Source organism: Geospiza fortis, unplaced genomic scaffold (assembly GCF_000277835.1).
Source record: "Geospiza fortis unplaced genomic scaffold, GeoFor_1.0 scaffold2, whole genome shotgun sequence".
NCBI lineage: Eukaryota > Metazoa > Chordata > Aves > Passeriformes > Thraupidae > Geospiza > Geospiza fortis.
The window spans coordinates 861,842-877,837 of NW_005054366.1; the positions used below are offsets into that span (position 1 = coordinate 861,842).

The 15,996-nt window shown below is 39.9% G+C and overlaps 1 protein-coding gene across 1 annotated transcript in view; it reads left to right on the forward strand.

The window, feature by feature from the left end:
* Positions 1 to 8,272, forward strand: part of ASB7 (ankyrin repeat and SOCS box containing 7) — a 29,622-nt gene extending 21,350 nt beyond the window's left edge. Inside the window, exon 5 of the mRNA XM_005424227.2 lies at positions 4,519 to 8,272. Within this exon, the coding sequence (XP_005424284.1) occupies positions 4,519 to 4,658 (140 nt within the window). The 3' untranslated portion in view covers positions 4,659 to 8,272. The remainder of the gene's footprint in view (positions 1 to 4,518) is intronic.
* The last annotated feature ends 7,724 nt before the right edge of the window (positions 8,273 to 15,996 follow it).

The following is a 15,996-nucleotide window of genomic DNA, read 5'->3' on the forward strand; positions in this document are numbered from 1 at the left end:
TTTTGAATGCTGGCAATTATTCCAATAATTTCCAGTTCTTCTGCAGTTGTTTTTTGCAGATTACAAGCAGTGCATTTCATAAACTTTTCACCTACTGCAGTGAGCAGCCGAGTTCCCCCTGGTTCAGCCTCACCTAGTCACTCCCTAGGTGATCCCAGCCTTTCCCTGTGATCCCATTTTTGTGCATCCTCCCCAGTGTGTTTCGTGGCTGCTGGGTGTGAGTTTCCAGTTGATAACTTCAATTAGCTTTTTCATTTCCCCCCCCCCCTCAAAAAAGCCAACAAATTCAGAACTCAGTTTAATTGCTGGCAGTAGCTGCATTCCCTCACTGCTGTGAAATAAGGGATGGGTTTAAGGGCTTGCTGCAGAAATAAATACTTTTCCTGATATTCTGGAGGAGCTGAGCTGTTGCCAGCATACATCAGCCTGGTTTCAACGTATTTTGTAAAATGTTTCAGAAGATTTTTATTTTTAAGTTCCCTTTGTAGCTAAAAAGAAATTACCAAATGGTTTCTTGCTACTGTTTTCAGCCTTTCAGAATTCCCAGGAGGGGCAGAGGCTCAGTTTGAGAAATACCACTCCAAGGTTTTTTAGAGAGATGCATTAATATTGTAGAGAAAACTGTGGGCGGCTTCTGAAGTATGTCACTGATGTTATTTTTCATTTTTTAATTTCTTCAGAATCAGCCTATCCACTTGAAACCAATGGCACTGATTGTTTGCTTTAAAAGTATTTTTCTTTTAGTAGTTAGAACAATACATCAGAGGGGATCTTTTTGCAGCCTACAATGTATTAATTTCACTTATTCCCAAGTTTTCTCTTGGGTAACAGAAAGGTCAATTCATGATTGTTGCATTGTATTTTTACATGGATTTTTTTACTCTCTATCTGCGGTGGAGGAAATGGGTAGGGATTCCTCTTTTCCAGCTTTACAGCACTGGATTAAAAGGAGTATTGTCAGAGGCATCACAAATATGCCTTAATAGTCCTTAAGTATAGACTTGTTGGGTGAGTTAGTGTTTTATTTCTCTGTCTGCAGAGGGAAGGCACAGGTATAAATGCAGAGCAGTTTTTACAGTGACACAGTTCTTTGGCCACGTAGCAAATCCTAAATGGAAGTTTTGTCTGCCTGTGGGATACAACAGCAAACTCTCAGATATCATACCAGAAAAATCTGGAAACTGCAAAAAGAAAAGGAATGGAGTTTTGAGTGGAAATTTAGATTAAATGTAATAATTTCTTGCTGTTAAAACATGGGGTTTTTTCCTTTGCTTTACCAGCAAAGGCTGATCTTTTAATAATAATTTAAAAGGCTCATTTCATTATTCAAGTAAAAGAATTAAGTGGAAGAAAGCTCAGAAACTTTGTTAGCAGCTGAAGAACTGATTTAGGAAAATGCTTAAATTTTATACATACTGAAGTCTGCTACATCTAGATTAGAAAAAATCAAAAAGCAATTCCTCTTGATTCTTTAAAGTCATGCCAAACATTTCTTCTGTTTGGAAGAAGCTTTTCTGTCAGGTTTGGGGATTTCTGCTTTCCCTTCCAGCACAGAGCACAAGCTCTGGAAGGCCAAAGATGAACTGTGCTTCTTTTTCCTGTAATTAATACTTCTAATTTATTTGATTACTGCTTTAAAGCTTACAAAATAAATTGACTGCAGCATGTAATGATTTGTGAACACATGAGCAAATCCAGAATAACAGCAGCAAGGTGGCCCTTCAGGGATGTGCTGGGTGTTTTTAAGGTGATCAGTAGTTTTATGTGCCTGTTTTGCATGATAGTGGTAATTAGGCCAATCCTACCTTTCATGTTTGTGGAGTTTTTGTTTCTTTCTCTTTTAATTCTCTTCCTTTCCAGCTTATTTGCCTAAATAACTTCCCAAACTTGTGCTGCAGGATATAACCAAAGTTGCAACTTCCTAATCGTTTTTAAAGAGAACTTTATTCATCATTTAACTTGTCTTACTTTGCCAAGTTACTAATAACATTTTTCATTTGCCAAACTAAGGTTCACTGACATCGGTCCGTAATCCTTTATTTTTTTTTCTTTTTCATTCAGATGCAACCAAGAATGAGTAAGTGTTCCAGACACCGTTTCTAATAAATCACAAATGCATTAATAACCCTGGAATTTGCAAGGCGTGACCTAAGACACCAGCAGCCACTAGATGTAGCAACTGGTGCTTAACACTGGAAATGTCCATTGTTAACACATTCCCAGGAAATATTTTTTAGGCTTATCAGGGGAAAATGTCATACATTTGATAATCAGGTCTTTTTGAATTAACTGATGACCAATTTCTTCTGGGTATTTTAAGTTGTCTGTTCTTTTATGTTCTCAAAAACCACGTAGGATGTTAATTAAAAGGCATTTATTTCTGAAACCAGAAATCAGTGTCTCATAGCTGATTTATTGTGTACTCTGCTACAGAAAATATGCAAAGTCCTCTAGTCCTTTATAATTTCTAATGCTGCTGTTTGCAGTGAACTTTTGCTTTCTGAACCCTGTTTTAAAGCATCAGAACTATTTCTTTATCACCATTAACATTGCTTTGTTTCTTACCAAAATAACTTTCCTTTCCCTGAAGTTTGAGCATTCTGCTGTTGTCTGAGTTGCCTAAATTCTTTCCTTCAGGTGGAAAAAAATTTGCCAAGAAGAAACCACTGGTGGATAAAGTAACCATTGGTCTGTGTTTTAAGTAATGGATGAAGGATTTATCTAAAGATAAATTGACGTTTAGGTGGTGATAAGTATAATAAAAGTATTTTCAACTTACATAAAGGAAACTCAAAATTTTCATGTTTTTTTAATTCCAAACCTAATTTCTTTAAAAGCAGACTGAGCCTATTTTCATGCATTACTTCTGCTGGCTTGCCCTGGATAATTTTAGTGCTTAAGATAAATCCCAGTGTCTAAAAATCCCTACCTGTCTGTCAGCCCATTTCTATAGAGACCAACAGAAGCACCTACATTGTTCAGGGTGCTGAGTATTTTGAATTTTACATTTATCGGGTCCCATAACCAAGTCTTGGCTTGGAAGAAAAAAAAAATTAAGAAAAAGAAGCTTACACAGTTAAGTTGATGATCAAAATATTGATTAGCACAGCTTTGATGTGTTACTGGAATAACTCCAAAGAAGCTGTAGCAGAATGAGGAAAAAGCACAAAGGCAGGCACTTTGTTCAGAGGTTTGGAGTGGTTCCCATGGTGGGGGTTGTTAGCTGCAGTTTTCAGCTTTGGGAAGAGGTACCAAGCATGAGTGGAGGATGGAGGTTTATATAAAGGTATGTAAAACCATGACTGGCATGGGAACAATTATTCATTATTTTCCTTGTAACTCAAAGAATGGCAGGCATGCAACAAAGCCATCAGGAAGCAGATCTAAAATAAATAAAATTACTTTGCAGTTTTCCAGCCAACGCCTAATTATATTGTGAAATTTGTTGCCACAGGATGTTTTGGATACTGGAAGTATGAATGGGTTCAAAAAACACTAGACAGATTTACAAAGGGCAAGCTATTCACAGCTATTAAAGACATAGATCTGTGTGCAATCTCTGGGCTAGGAAGGCCCAAAGGCACCAGTGCTGAAAGCTAGAAGGGTTTATTGGGGCAGGATTTCTCAATGTCTGTTGTTCTGCTCTTTTTCTCTTTCTTTCTTCCTTGGGATCCATTGCTGGGTGCATTCAGATACAAGACTTGATTAAATTTTTTGAGATTATTTTGGATAGAGGGACCAAACCTCAACTTTTCTCAAGGTGTTTGATTTTGAGTAGTTTCCTGGTAAGAATGAGCTTGAAGGAGAATTGATAATTTTGGAAAATCCTGGACAGGAATGCTGAAGTTTGTATTTGTCCTGGTTTAGGGCAAATCTGGGAGAAAGGACAGCCTAGGACAGTGTGACATCAGTGAAGCTTTTCATCTGTGGACAGTGGTTAATTCACATTTTCATCCCTTTCTGTTAGATGAGGGTTTGGCTGCATCCAAAGCCTGAAGGCTTTATCTTTTCATTAGAAGGCAAAGAAAACCCCAGTCTTTAACTCTGCCACAGCTATCCTGGAATAACTTTTATAAATCCTCACTCTCTGGGGAAACTTCGTAGTCCTGTTGCAGATGAACTTAGAAGTTTCTGTCTCATTGTTTGAAAGAAAAGCAAGACTGAGGGGTTTTCCCCCCAAGGATAGAAAAAATATCCACAAAAAGTTAAATGGAGGAGTTCTGCTGTTCTGTAATGCATAAGCATATGTTGCCACCTGGTGGGAATCCTCACATGGGTGAAATCACTTTACACTGACATCAGTAAAATTACGTGCATATAAAAATGTTTTTAGGATTCATCCCTTGATTTCATTGAGTTCATTAAAAAGGCATTAACCTGTGATTCTCTTGTAATTTTCCCCTTCCCTCTCCCTCTTAGGAAACAGCAAACCCCTGTCATTTTGCAGAGTAAATGATATCTTAAAATACATTTAAAATGTGATCATTTTATTTTTATGTGTTCCTTTTGTCTTTTCAGGACAGCCCAGGAACTTGCAAGATCTATGCCGAATTAAAATCCGTCAGTGTATAGGCCTTCAAAACCTCAAACTGCTTGATGAACTACCCATTGCCAAGGTCATGAAAGACTACTTAAAACACAAATTTGATGATATCTGATATCCATGAAGAGAAGAACTGTGAGCAAGTTTAGTTCTATTCCAGATACTGAAGAGGCTTGTTGCCTTGCACAAAGTATATCCTATGCAAATTAATTCTGATTTTTCTGTGAAGTCAGAAGGCAGGTATACACTTCCTTGGGTTTTTTATACCACACGCTAGAAGGTCTTAATTTTTGGTTTCTTGGTCCAAGTTTACAAGGTCCAAGCTTTCTATACAATATTGCATTTTAAAAATTGCTGTTGGTTTTCTGTTTGTTTTCACATTATGTGTGCAGACTTGCCGTGGAGATGGAAGGCAGCCCCTCGAGGGAAGTGCTTGGTTTGAGTTGGCATGCTGAGCAATGATGCAAGAACATAAAAGTCTGGAAATCAAGGCACCAGTCCTGCAAAAGGATACAGATAGACCTCCAGAACCCTGTTTGTTAGGACCTCTGTCTCTGCCAGGTGTTTGTTTTTGCAGGACAGAGGGAAGAGGGGATAATGGTCATGTCCTTGGGTACTGTATGGATATAATTCGGAAATTGAGGAAAAAATGCAGTTACCCTGTTCAGTTTGAGGGTCGGTGGGTCTATACATTGGCTTTATTTTTGGTTTTTTGGCATTTTTCTTTTCCTAATTACTGTAGTTGGGATGCCCAGAGAATTCAGGCCCTCTTTCCCAACATTCCCTGTTGAATGGGCTGTTTATAAGTCTGTTTTTACCAGTGACAGTACACTACAAGAGGCATAGCCTCTGTATTTTTTACATTAACTTAAGAGGAAACAAATTTAGATTTTTTTGAAGCCAATGTATTCTGTTGCTCATGCAGTGCCTCCTGTGCAATAATCTCTCTGATGTATTTTCCCTTGATGTGTGATTCCCCCACTATTCCTCATTTAGGCTCAGTGCATTATTTGTGAGAGCAGGAGCTGCTGCCTCACTGTAGGGTTGGTATGGCATTACAGAAATGATGCAGCAGCTCCTGTTCATTAATACTCCCTGAATTTCATGAATGTATAACCTGCTTTATTTCACTTTCAGTTGAGATTTTATCTACGGGTTCTCAACCAAATTGTGTCCAAAACCAAAAAAGGTAAATTGGCCAAACCCTTTGGTTTTAAAAGCAGTGTGGGGGGTGGGGGTTGTTTTGACTGCTCTGAAATTCAGTTTGTTTCAGGTTAGAGAGCGGGAAGTGCACATAAGTTATTAACTAAGAAGACAAGCCCCACTGACATTGAGAGTTCAAATTTTTCAATTAATCTGAAAGCAGAAACTGAGAGGAGTGCTGAAATCTGGCTACTGAATGTGTCTTTCAAACCAGGTATTAAAACATCTGTTGCAGAGTTTTGTTTCTGATCGTAGGAAAAAAATTAATTTCTTGATCAAAAGATTGGGCCAAAATGTGCAGTTGTTTCCCTCTTTATTTTCAAGGCATTACAGACTCAGCATAAGGTTCTTGCCAGTGTTCTCTACTTTTATTTTGGCATCTGCCTGGCTCCAGAAGAGCCCCTCTGATAGTAGGAGTGCTTTTGTAGCAATTGCACCAACCGAAGTGGGAGATGAAAGGAATGATGATGGCTTTTAGTTTCACACTGTCACTTTCAAAATACTTAGTGTTAAAAATAGGAAAAGCAAGGTAAGGCAGGTAAACTCGTATTATTTAACTCTGCTAGTTCCTTTTAATATTTGATAACCCTGGACTGCAGCTCCCTGAGAGTGAACCTTATCACTGCTAATGGATGCGTGGAACCATGGCAAGCAAGGAGGATTAGCTGTCCCTATTGTGGCTGGCATTGCATCAGGTTTGCAGACAATGAGGGATTTTGGAGATTCATGGCTCACGGGGTTGGCAATGGGCTGTTGAACCTTTTTATCTCCAGCTTGTACTGGTTCAAGCCCAGCTGCTGGAGCAGTGACCAGGAGTTCACATCTCGGCTGTGTGAGTGAGCAAGTCCAGCCTAACACCCTGCACTGGGTCATAGAGCTTGTGTTGCTTCCTCCTGGTTGTATCTGTGGAGTAGGGACAAGCTGTGAGCTGGAGCGCGTGGCTCAAATCTCTTGGCCCCTGTGGAGGGAAGATGAGCCATTCCAATCTTTGAGCTCTCCAGTGCTGAGACAGGGCAAACTGGCAGGTTTTAACTCAAATCTTCCGTTTTCTGACATGAAATCAGGAGCTTAAAACTGTTTTCTTAAAAAAAAAAAAAACAAACAGAACAGACTTAGTATTGTTCACTACAGTTGTCAGTTGGTCTAAACCAATGTCCTTCCCCAATGAATTTTTACAGTAATATTTTCTAAGGTAATCTAGAGTATATTTTAGTTGCAATCTATATTAAGGCAAATTATTTGTTCTGTCTGTTGCTGTGACTGAAGAAAATGATGAAAGACTTTGTTGGTAACAAGAATGCTATTTAATGAAGAAATGTGTAATTCCATTATTTATTGTTTGAGGTTTGTTTTTTGGTTATTTCTTTTAAGTAGCTGACATCTAAAAGGGAACACACATATGTTTCAGGCCAGTAAAAAGCCTTTCTTTTAAATTAATTTTCATCCTCTCCTCTCCCCAGGGTGGAGGGAAGCCCTCACCCTTTTTTGCAATGCTAAGCCATCTCTTGTAGCTGGTTTCTCACGTTTATTCTTGCAAAGCACCACAGCACACGTGGGTCTGAACCTACTGATAGTCCTGTGACTATCTCTGGTTATCCATGTGCTCAAGTGCAGATAAAGTGGGATTATTCATTGATAATCCTACCCAAATTTCAATAAGGGGGAATTTGGTTTTTTTTAATTATTATTATTTTCAATATTGTGCACAAATACTTTGAAGAACAAACTGACTTTTGTTTTTCATTTGGACTAGAATGTGGAAGGAGAAGTGCATAACAGAGACTTGTGATGTAGCCTCGTTCCATTACCTTATAATTCACGGTTGAACACTTTTAATGAACCTTAAAAAATTGGCAAACACACCAAAGAATCAATATGAGTAAAAGACTCTGATCATTAACAAACTGCAAACCTCATCCTTTAAAACAAAGCAGAAAGTTTTTGTAAATATTTATGTTTATAAATGTACAGCAGAGTAAGAGTGTTTTTTAGATTATTTAATTACCATATTTCTAAACTATTTACATTATAGACAAGACTTGTTAGTTTGAAAAGCTCGAGTGGGTTTGTTTTGTTTTGGGTTTGTTTTCTTTCTTTTTTTTTTTTTTTTTTAATTCACTATCACTCATGCTTGGAATAACTCTGGCTTCCTTGGGATAGCGTGGAAAATTCATTTTTCTGGCTCTGGTCAGAAGTTGGCAATCATAGGAGAACACATCTGGACAAACTCTTCAGATAAATACCCAGAGGCAAAAGAAAAGATGTGGCATCTTTACCAGGATGGGCTGGTTTGGAGGAAAAAACCTGTCCACAAGTGCAGCTTCCATGCAATGCTGTGTTACCAATACCATCATGTATTTTGTTCTTCCTTTGCAATGTAACTTTTTGCTTTGGGTCAATTTGAATTAAAAAAAAAAGAAAAAAAAAAGAAAAAGAAAAAAGTTAAACCTGGTTAAAACCTATTTTTGGTTTATGTTCTGTTTATTTCTAATGTAATGTTTTAATAACATAATACCACTTTACACATTTTCTCTCCATGTTTGTCTGTCTCTTCTACTCCTGTTCCCTTCTCTGGGGTACATGCTTCTGTAATGCACTTGGGACTCAAAATGCCCCCACAAATGGGAGTTCCAATGTCTCATGAGTTGTAATGTGATTTTTTTATCAGTAAATATGGCCAAAGCCCTCATAGAATAGTTTGGGGTGGAAGGGACCTTAAAGCTGATCCAGTCCCACCCCTGCCATGGGCAGGGACACCTTCCACTGTCCCAGGCTGCTCCAAGCCCTGTCCAGCCTGGCTTTGGACATTCCTGGGATCCAGGGGCAGCCACAGCTTCTCTGGGCACCTGTACCAGGGCCTGCCCACCCTGCCAGTAAAACAAAACTCACTCTAGAGCTGGGCTTTGGAAGGGGGAGCAAGCTGCTCCTAAAGTGTGAGTGGTTGGGTTTTCCCTGCTCAGATACCAGCACTGTCACTTCAGGCTTTTCTGACAGGTGCACCTTTCCTCCTCAAGCTCATGCACTGACCAAGATACAAAAATGGCCAAACAGAGGCTGCATTTTAGGCTCTATTTACTACTAGTAAAAAAGGGGGGTGCATATGAATATTCCTGATTTACAAATAGAAACTGGAACGTTTGGGATCAGTCATGAGAAAAACGTACAACCAAAAGTTGCAGTAAGGTTTTGGACTCTAAAAATTTGGAGAGGAAGGAGGCTAGATTTGAAGGCATTACTGCTAAAGGGTAGTAGGGGGAAAAATGCTGTTTCCATTGCTCAGTAGCAAACTTCACAAACATCACTGGAGAACATTCACTGTTCAACCAGCAGGTGTGTTTAGAGCTGCTGCTGATGGTTTCTAGCAGACTGGCCAGGCTTTGGCTGGGCTGTTCTGAATGCTGTGCTAAAGACTTTGTTCCTGTTTATGTATCATATTTCCTGTATGAGTGTTCACTTGTGAAGTTTAAAACAATTAATGGCTAATGTTACTACTTGGGAAAAACCTGATTTACAAGCTGTTGACAAATGATGTGTTTAGAATATACAATCTTTATATATATTGGTAGAAGTGGGTGATAGAGAAGTGTACTTATTTTATATGGCAAAACATGGGTTTTTTACCATAATGAATAACAAAAAATTAGAACCTTTGGAAGAAAAATTACCAGAGCACAAAACAGTCTCTGCTGTGTCTTTTCCCAGACAGGCTGGAGTAAAGCATTTAAATTCTCTTTGCTCAAGTCTTTCCCCTCTGCTTTGGTTGGGGCTACCACTACCTCAACAGTTTTATCCTGTTCTGGAAATTGGAATAGACTAAAGTTTGCTTTTTCCTTTATTATTGGCACACTGAGTCTCTGCTGTAGGATTCTACTCCTTGATTTACTAGCCAAAGTAAAGCTCAGCATGTGATTTAATCCCAGGGCAATAAGAAACAAAGCAGGTATGTGCACTGCTGTATGAAACCATGCTACCAGGAGTTCTTCAGCCAGTGCATTCCCCAGGGAACCACAACGTGCAGCTGGAACAGCAAAACACTGGGCTTGAAAGCTCTGCTGACTTTTATTGGGATGTCTCCAGCTGTCTAGTGAAGAAGTCAGAACTCCAGCTGTTTCCTCCACATCTGGGCTCTCTAGTGCTGCTGGCTGCTGTTTGTGAGGTCCCAGGTAAGTTCTGAATGTTGTCATGTTTGCAAGAAGGATGTTTGACCATCTCCAGAAGTGCTTGTAAAGGGTCTGGGAGCATTTCTGAGCCTTCTTCAGACTTGCAGGTTTCTCATGTGGTAGAGTTTGTGTACAATTAAAATAAGTGGGTTTGAGTGGTGGGTGCTACAGGGTCAGTATTTCCCTGACTTTGACTTTATCTGCTGCAATGTTTTTACAGACCCCTCAGCATCCATTAAATCGTCCTAAAAGGAGTGAGAAAGATGAATTAAAAGAAGCTCATAGGCAGTAGGTTATACAAGAGTAAATACTTCTAGGAGAAAATGTAGGTCTGTAAGTAACTGATCTACTGCAAAATCATCTATTTTTTAAAGACCACAAAATTTGCCATAATTCTTCTATTCTGACTTGCAAAAATAGAGTTTATTTGCAGTCTTAATAGACTCCAAATAGATCATCTCCTGTTCTGTCATGAGTAACTGGAAGTTAATGGAAGCATTCTACTAAATTCTGTCCTCATTTCTGACTTGGACCATTGTAACTCCACTGAAGGTGGTGGTTACTCAACATTTAATCTGGTGTGAAAGAGCAAATAATTGCTTTGGATGGTCAGCTTGCAGTCCTGCTCCTTGTTTTATGGCCTAATGAGGAGAGTATTTTTAGAATGTTTTTGTGAAACACTTTGTGAAGGAGCAGTAGGAGGGATTCTGGAGTTCAAGCCAATTTTATAAGCAACCAGCAGACGATTTTATTTTTTCCCTGAAAACATTGCCTGTTTTGCTAGAGTTACTTAAACTCTGGTATCTAGTCCTGAGCTGGTGAGAAATTTGAGTTTGATGTTCCATTCCACATCTTGACAAACAGCAGATTGAAGTAGATCTGCGATGAAATGTAAACTCATTTTATTTTAAAGAATTAATTTTTAAGCCATTAGAGATTAAATTTTATATATTTAGCATAGCAGCAGGTTCTTACATTCTTTGCTGAGAGTGTGGCTGCTCGCAGTCTGCATTCACAGTGTGTTTAAAATACAAGGTGGTGAGTTTGAATAGCATCTCTGGATGCTCTGGGTCTGGAACTGTCAGGTCTGCCCTTGTCCAAGATAATTCAGATGCTGGAAAATGTTACTGTCCATGTCTTGTCCATCTACAAGCCAGTGCAAGTGGCATTTTTGGGTTCTCATCTGTTCCTACCTGACTATAGCATTTGCATGGAGTAGTAGAAATTTAGATTCAGCTTCATCTAATGCTTGATTTTCAAACCTCAGAGTACCCAACTGCAGGATGTGGGTTACTGAAAATGACTCCCAAGCTGTGTCTGTCTCGAGCAGCCCCACTTGAGATCCATCCCTTGGCTCTCTTGGATATTGCTCATCTCATAATGGGTTTTAATATAGCTGCTAGGAGGCAAAACCAAATAATTTTTAGAGAGCAGTCAGTCTGAAAATAAAGTGCCCAGGATGTTTGGTAAGAGGATGAAGTTTAGATGTGTGTGGGATTGTGTGAGGGAGAGAGCAGAAAATGTGCCTTTTGATCTTACAGAAATGTTTGGTATGTGGGTTGTTGGGCTTAGAAGTTTGAACGTCCTTAATATAAAATAATCTGTGTGAGTATTTGAGTCTGTTCCTTTTCAATTTTGTGTGAGTTATTTAATAGTTAGTGAGCCAGAAAAAAATCACTGTTTTCTGATGGTTCAGGCACCCTCCTGATGAGTGGAAAACTTGAATTAAAAGTTCCCACTCTGAACCAGGCAAAGCAATTAAGGATGGGGATTTGTACTCACATTCCCACCTTTTAGTGCTATGATTACAGGTTTGTTAAAATTGTGCCACAGAGAGAGAAAATACCAAAACTGTTACACAATTTCCGAGGCTGACCCCAAAAGGTCATTCAAAGCAGGTTCCCAGCTGGATGGAGTCCAGTCCTGATGTCTCCTGCTCTTGTGAACAAATGGCTGAAGCTCATGGGGCTTTTTTGTCCCTACTTATGTGTAATCCACCTGGGAAAATTCACCCAGGCCTCTTCTGGTTCCCTGAGCACCTTCCCTTGAGCTCTGGTGTGTTTGTGTTTGGGTGCCACATCCCTGGAGGTGCTCCAAGCCAGGCTGGATGGGGCTTGGAGCAGCCTGGGGTGATGGAAGGTGTCCTTGCCCCTGGCAGAGGGTGGAATGGGATGAACTCTCAGGTCCCTCCCAACCCAGCCCAGTCTGGGATTTTGTGGGCACCCACCTCCTTCCAGCTCTTCTTTGGTATCAAAGACTCCTTCTTCACAACGTGTGTTCCACGCCTCACTGAGGAGGAGGGGAATGAGACTTTCCTTGCTCCAAAGACCATCCTAGCAGGTGGATTGAAAGGTGTCTAAGTGAAAAAATCCTATGTGATGTCAGTTTTTGTGATATTGCTCGGGACTTTGCTTTCTTGGCTAAAGACTCAATACTTTTTCTCATAAAACCAAAATGTCTTACCCTGCGTTTTCATTGACTTCAGTTCCAGTGTTTCATTCCAGATCAGTGATTTATCTCATGTTTTTTTAAGACTCTAACACTTAGCAAAGTTCTTTCACATGACAACCAGTCAGTATTTTAATGAATCAAACTGATTAAGGGCACTAAAAAATGTTACAGTGACATATCTGCATTATTAGTACTATATCCTGTAACTCTGCTTTTAATTTGTTCGTGTCCAAGTAAATTAAATTAAGGGGCTGTTTTAGGAACCTCATCAGTTGTTTTCAGCCAATAGTAGAAAACACTTGAATGATTTCAAATAAGAGTTCTTTGAAAGGTGTCCAGATAGGGGCAGTTTCAATCTTATCTGATAAATAGCTTCAGATTGTCTTTGCTGCAAATTGAATCTTATGGTTTGTGTTTTCTTCTTCCCAAGCTTGGGTACACTGATTATTTTTTTCCTCAAGCCATTTTGCCAGAATTTTTGAAATCTGCCATTTTGAGCAAAGAAGAACTTTACTCAACTTGAATTGCTTTCAAGATTCATTGATCTTCCTTCAGTCTTGATAAGAGAAAAACTTTTAATGAGAACAGACTCCTTTTAAAGGGCATTTTTAATGCCCCCTATATTTTGCCCAGATGTTCAATATTTTATCCAGCATTTAGTTAATTTGTAATTATCTTGTCAATAAAGTGGCTTTTTACCAGATACATGGAGTATAATAGTTACTAGTTATATTGGTATACAGCTGAACTTGCTGGCTTTGAGTATTTCCTGTGCTTCATAAATAGTTGTATAATCTGTTGTGCAGGCTCAGCTGTTCTTAATTCTAATGTGATTCATATTGTGCTTAGAAATCTGACATTCTTGGCTTGTCAGAAATATTAATATATGTTAGTGCCATATCTATCGAAAATTGACATGTTTTGTGCAGGGCCTTAATTTTCACTTCTTTATATTGCAGCATTCCATATTGAGCAATGCAGCTTTGTTTGCTTTTAAATTTCCCTCTCACCTTCAGCCCTGAGAAACCAGAAATAATTAGATTATATCTTTCTCTTGGCTCGCATAATTTTCACTTGTAGTGAATTATGCCATGCAAAACTATCCCTCCAGTGAGAATTTGGTTGTCATTGTTAAGAGCTACATCTGGACTGTGTAATACTTCGTGTGTTGCACTACAAAGAGTCTTTGCCCGTGGCTTGGTCAGAGCTGTACCTCACCAGTGAGCTGGAATAGCTCTTTCCTCTGACAAAAGTGCCGCAATTCACCTCCCCAGGCCTTTCTGCTGTGGATAAGGCTGCTGGACAGACAAAAATGTTGCTCTAAACCTCCAAAACTGAAATGACCCTAACTCAACAGCTCAAAGTATTACAGGAGTGTTGACCACCATGTGGACAAGTCCTGTTTCTTCAGTGGGTGATGGTAGTTCAGACTTCCACCTACTCAAGCCAAATACTTTATCCTGGTAGCTGGATGAAAGTTCAGCTTCAGGAACGAAGTTTGAACGCACCTTTAAGGTCTGCATGAGGTGAATGAAAAACCTTTTCTCTCCAGCCCCTTCTGTGTTTAATTACCCAACCGCAGAGGAGCTGAAGCTTTTGTTTCCAGGTTGAGTCCTGATTTCAGCTGGGCAGTAATGAATGTTGCTGTCTCTCTGTACAGTCTTTCATCTTGCTGATGATATCATTTTCTTGTATAGTCATGGGGGTAGTAAATGATTCCTATTCAGACTTCCTCTTTCAAATCAGACTTGGAGATTCCCCCACTCCCCACACTGGTTTTGCTGCTGTCACCTCTTAGGCCGCACTCTTTACTGGTACAGACCCACCAGGTCTTCCCTGAGGCTGCTCTGATTCTGATAAGGCGCTGTAGACCCTTCCCTGGAGGATTCTTTTGGTTGTGAAGTAACAAAGAAGCAGTGCCACTTGGTTGCCCAGAGAGGAACACAAGAAATGTGTGGACTTTGATTTGGGGTATTTGTTTGGGTTCTTGTTCTCCCTTATCTTCAGAGTCAAGAGACCATTAAATGCTCCAAGCAGAAGCGCCCCTGTTGACAGAAACCTTGGTGGTTGCTCTTATTGCATTAAATTCTTCCTTGCTTCAGAGTCATACTCAGAGCCGGTGCTGGAGGAAACTCTCTTGTTGAAACAAATCTGGACAGAAGCTGAATTGAGGCAGCAATTAGGTGCTGTCCTTTTCTGTCCATGCAGAGGAAAATGCACAGCTTAAAGCCTCATGTCTCTTAGAGTTTCCTGTCCTCATCCATGTCCTCTCCCATCACCTTTTCCCAAATCTATTACAGAATCAGCAAAGTCAACTATTCTGCATCAAAAAAAAAAAAAAATTCTACTTGGAATTGAAACCTTGACTGCCTGATTTGTGTACTATTAAGAAACCTTGGGCTTTTATTGTAGTGTGTAAATGAAGTCTGGCTCCACAGCTGGCTGTCCCTGTTGGGGTGGTGGCATCTGTTCCAAGGGCAGGAGATGAGCTGACGCTCTGTGAAGTTCCCTTGACTCATCTGCCTTACCAGAACATACCCCAGCATGGATATGTCATGGATTTTGAGTAGGATTTATTCTCAGAGTAGCTACTCACAGCTGCCTCTTATTCCTGCCACGCACAGATGTGAGGTTACTGTAGGGTTCTTCCCCAGAATGATGGATTGTCACTGGGACCTTGACTTCTGCTCCCACAGAGGTTCATGGCCATAAAAACCACTTTGTTCAAGAGTAGTGGCTGTGACAAATTAGCTCAGCTAAACCCTTGCTTTTTCACTTTTACTGGTTTCACTCATCTGCTGTATGATAGGAGTTCATACAGAGAATTAGATTTCAGTGACTTTGTTTAAACCTCCTTATCCTTGTCTAATTAAACTGAATGCTTTAAAGATGATTCATACCACTTGACACCCTTGTAGCTAAACGCTCTTTCTTTTAGATGGAAAGTGAAGGAAATGTCCAGACTAGAAATTTAAATGGGTCTTCCTTTCAGTTACTGGAAAAAGGGGGGCTTTGGAGGTTTAGGTATTTGCTTAAGCTTTCACAAGAAAGCACTGTGCTTTTCCAAGATCGGGTGTAATGATAGCCAGCTCCCATAAACACAGTTTCCCATAAAGTGTTTCTTAAAGGGAAGAGTTCAAAAGCTGTGACCATAACCCCTGTTTCAATGCAGAGCAGCTTCACCACCTGTTGCAGAGGGGCACCAGCACATTTTGGAGGTTGCGGCTTCACCCTTTGGTGTGACCACATTTTGGCATGTTGGTAGGACCCAGGGCTAGGTACAACCTTCCCCCAGTTCTACGCATCTCCCCATGCTTCCAACTTTCTGTTCTTGGCAATTATGGTGTAACCCAGTGAAGAAGTTGGTGGGAAAGGGGAGCAGGACTGTTTGATGCCCCCACCACAGGACAGCTCTGGCCTTGTGACAGATTTTTTCAGATTTTGTCAGCTCAGTCAACAAGGATGCACTGAAATGAAACTTTTCTGCCATGTAATGAATGCTTCTTGCTAAGCTACCAGGAATGGCTTGGTTTTGCATAACATTTTTGTACTGTGCCTTCCAGAAGGCGTGGTGTGAGTAACAAAGGCAGGGTTGAAAGATGCCATGGGTTCCCTTCCTCCTCATGGCAGGACTTAATG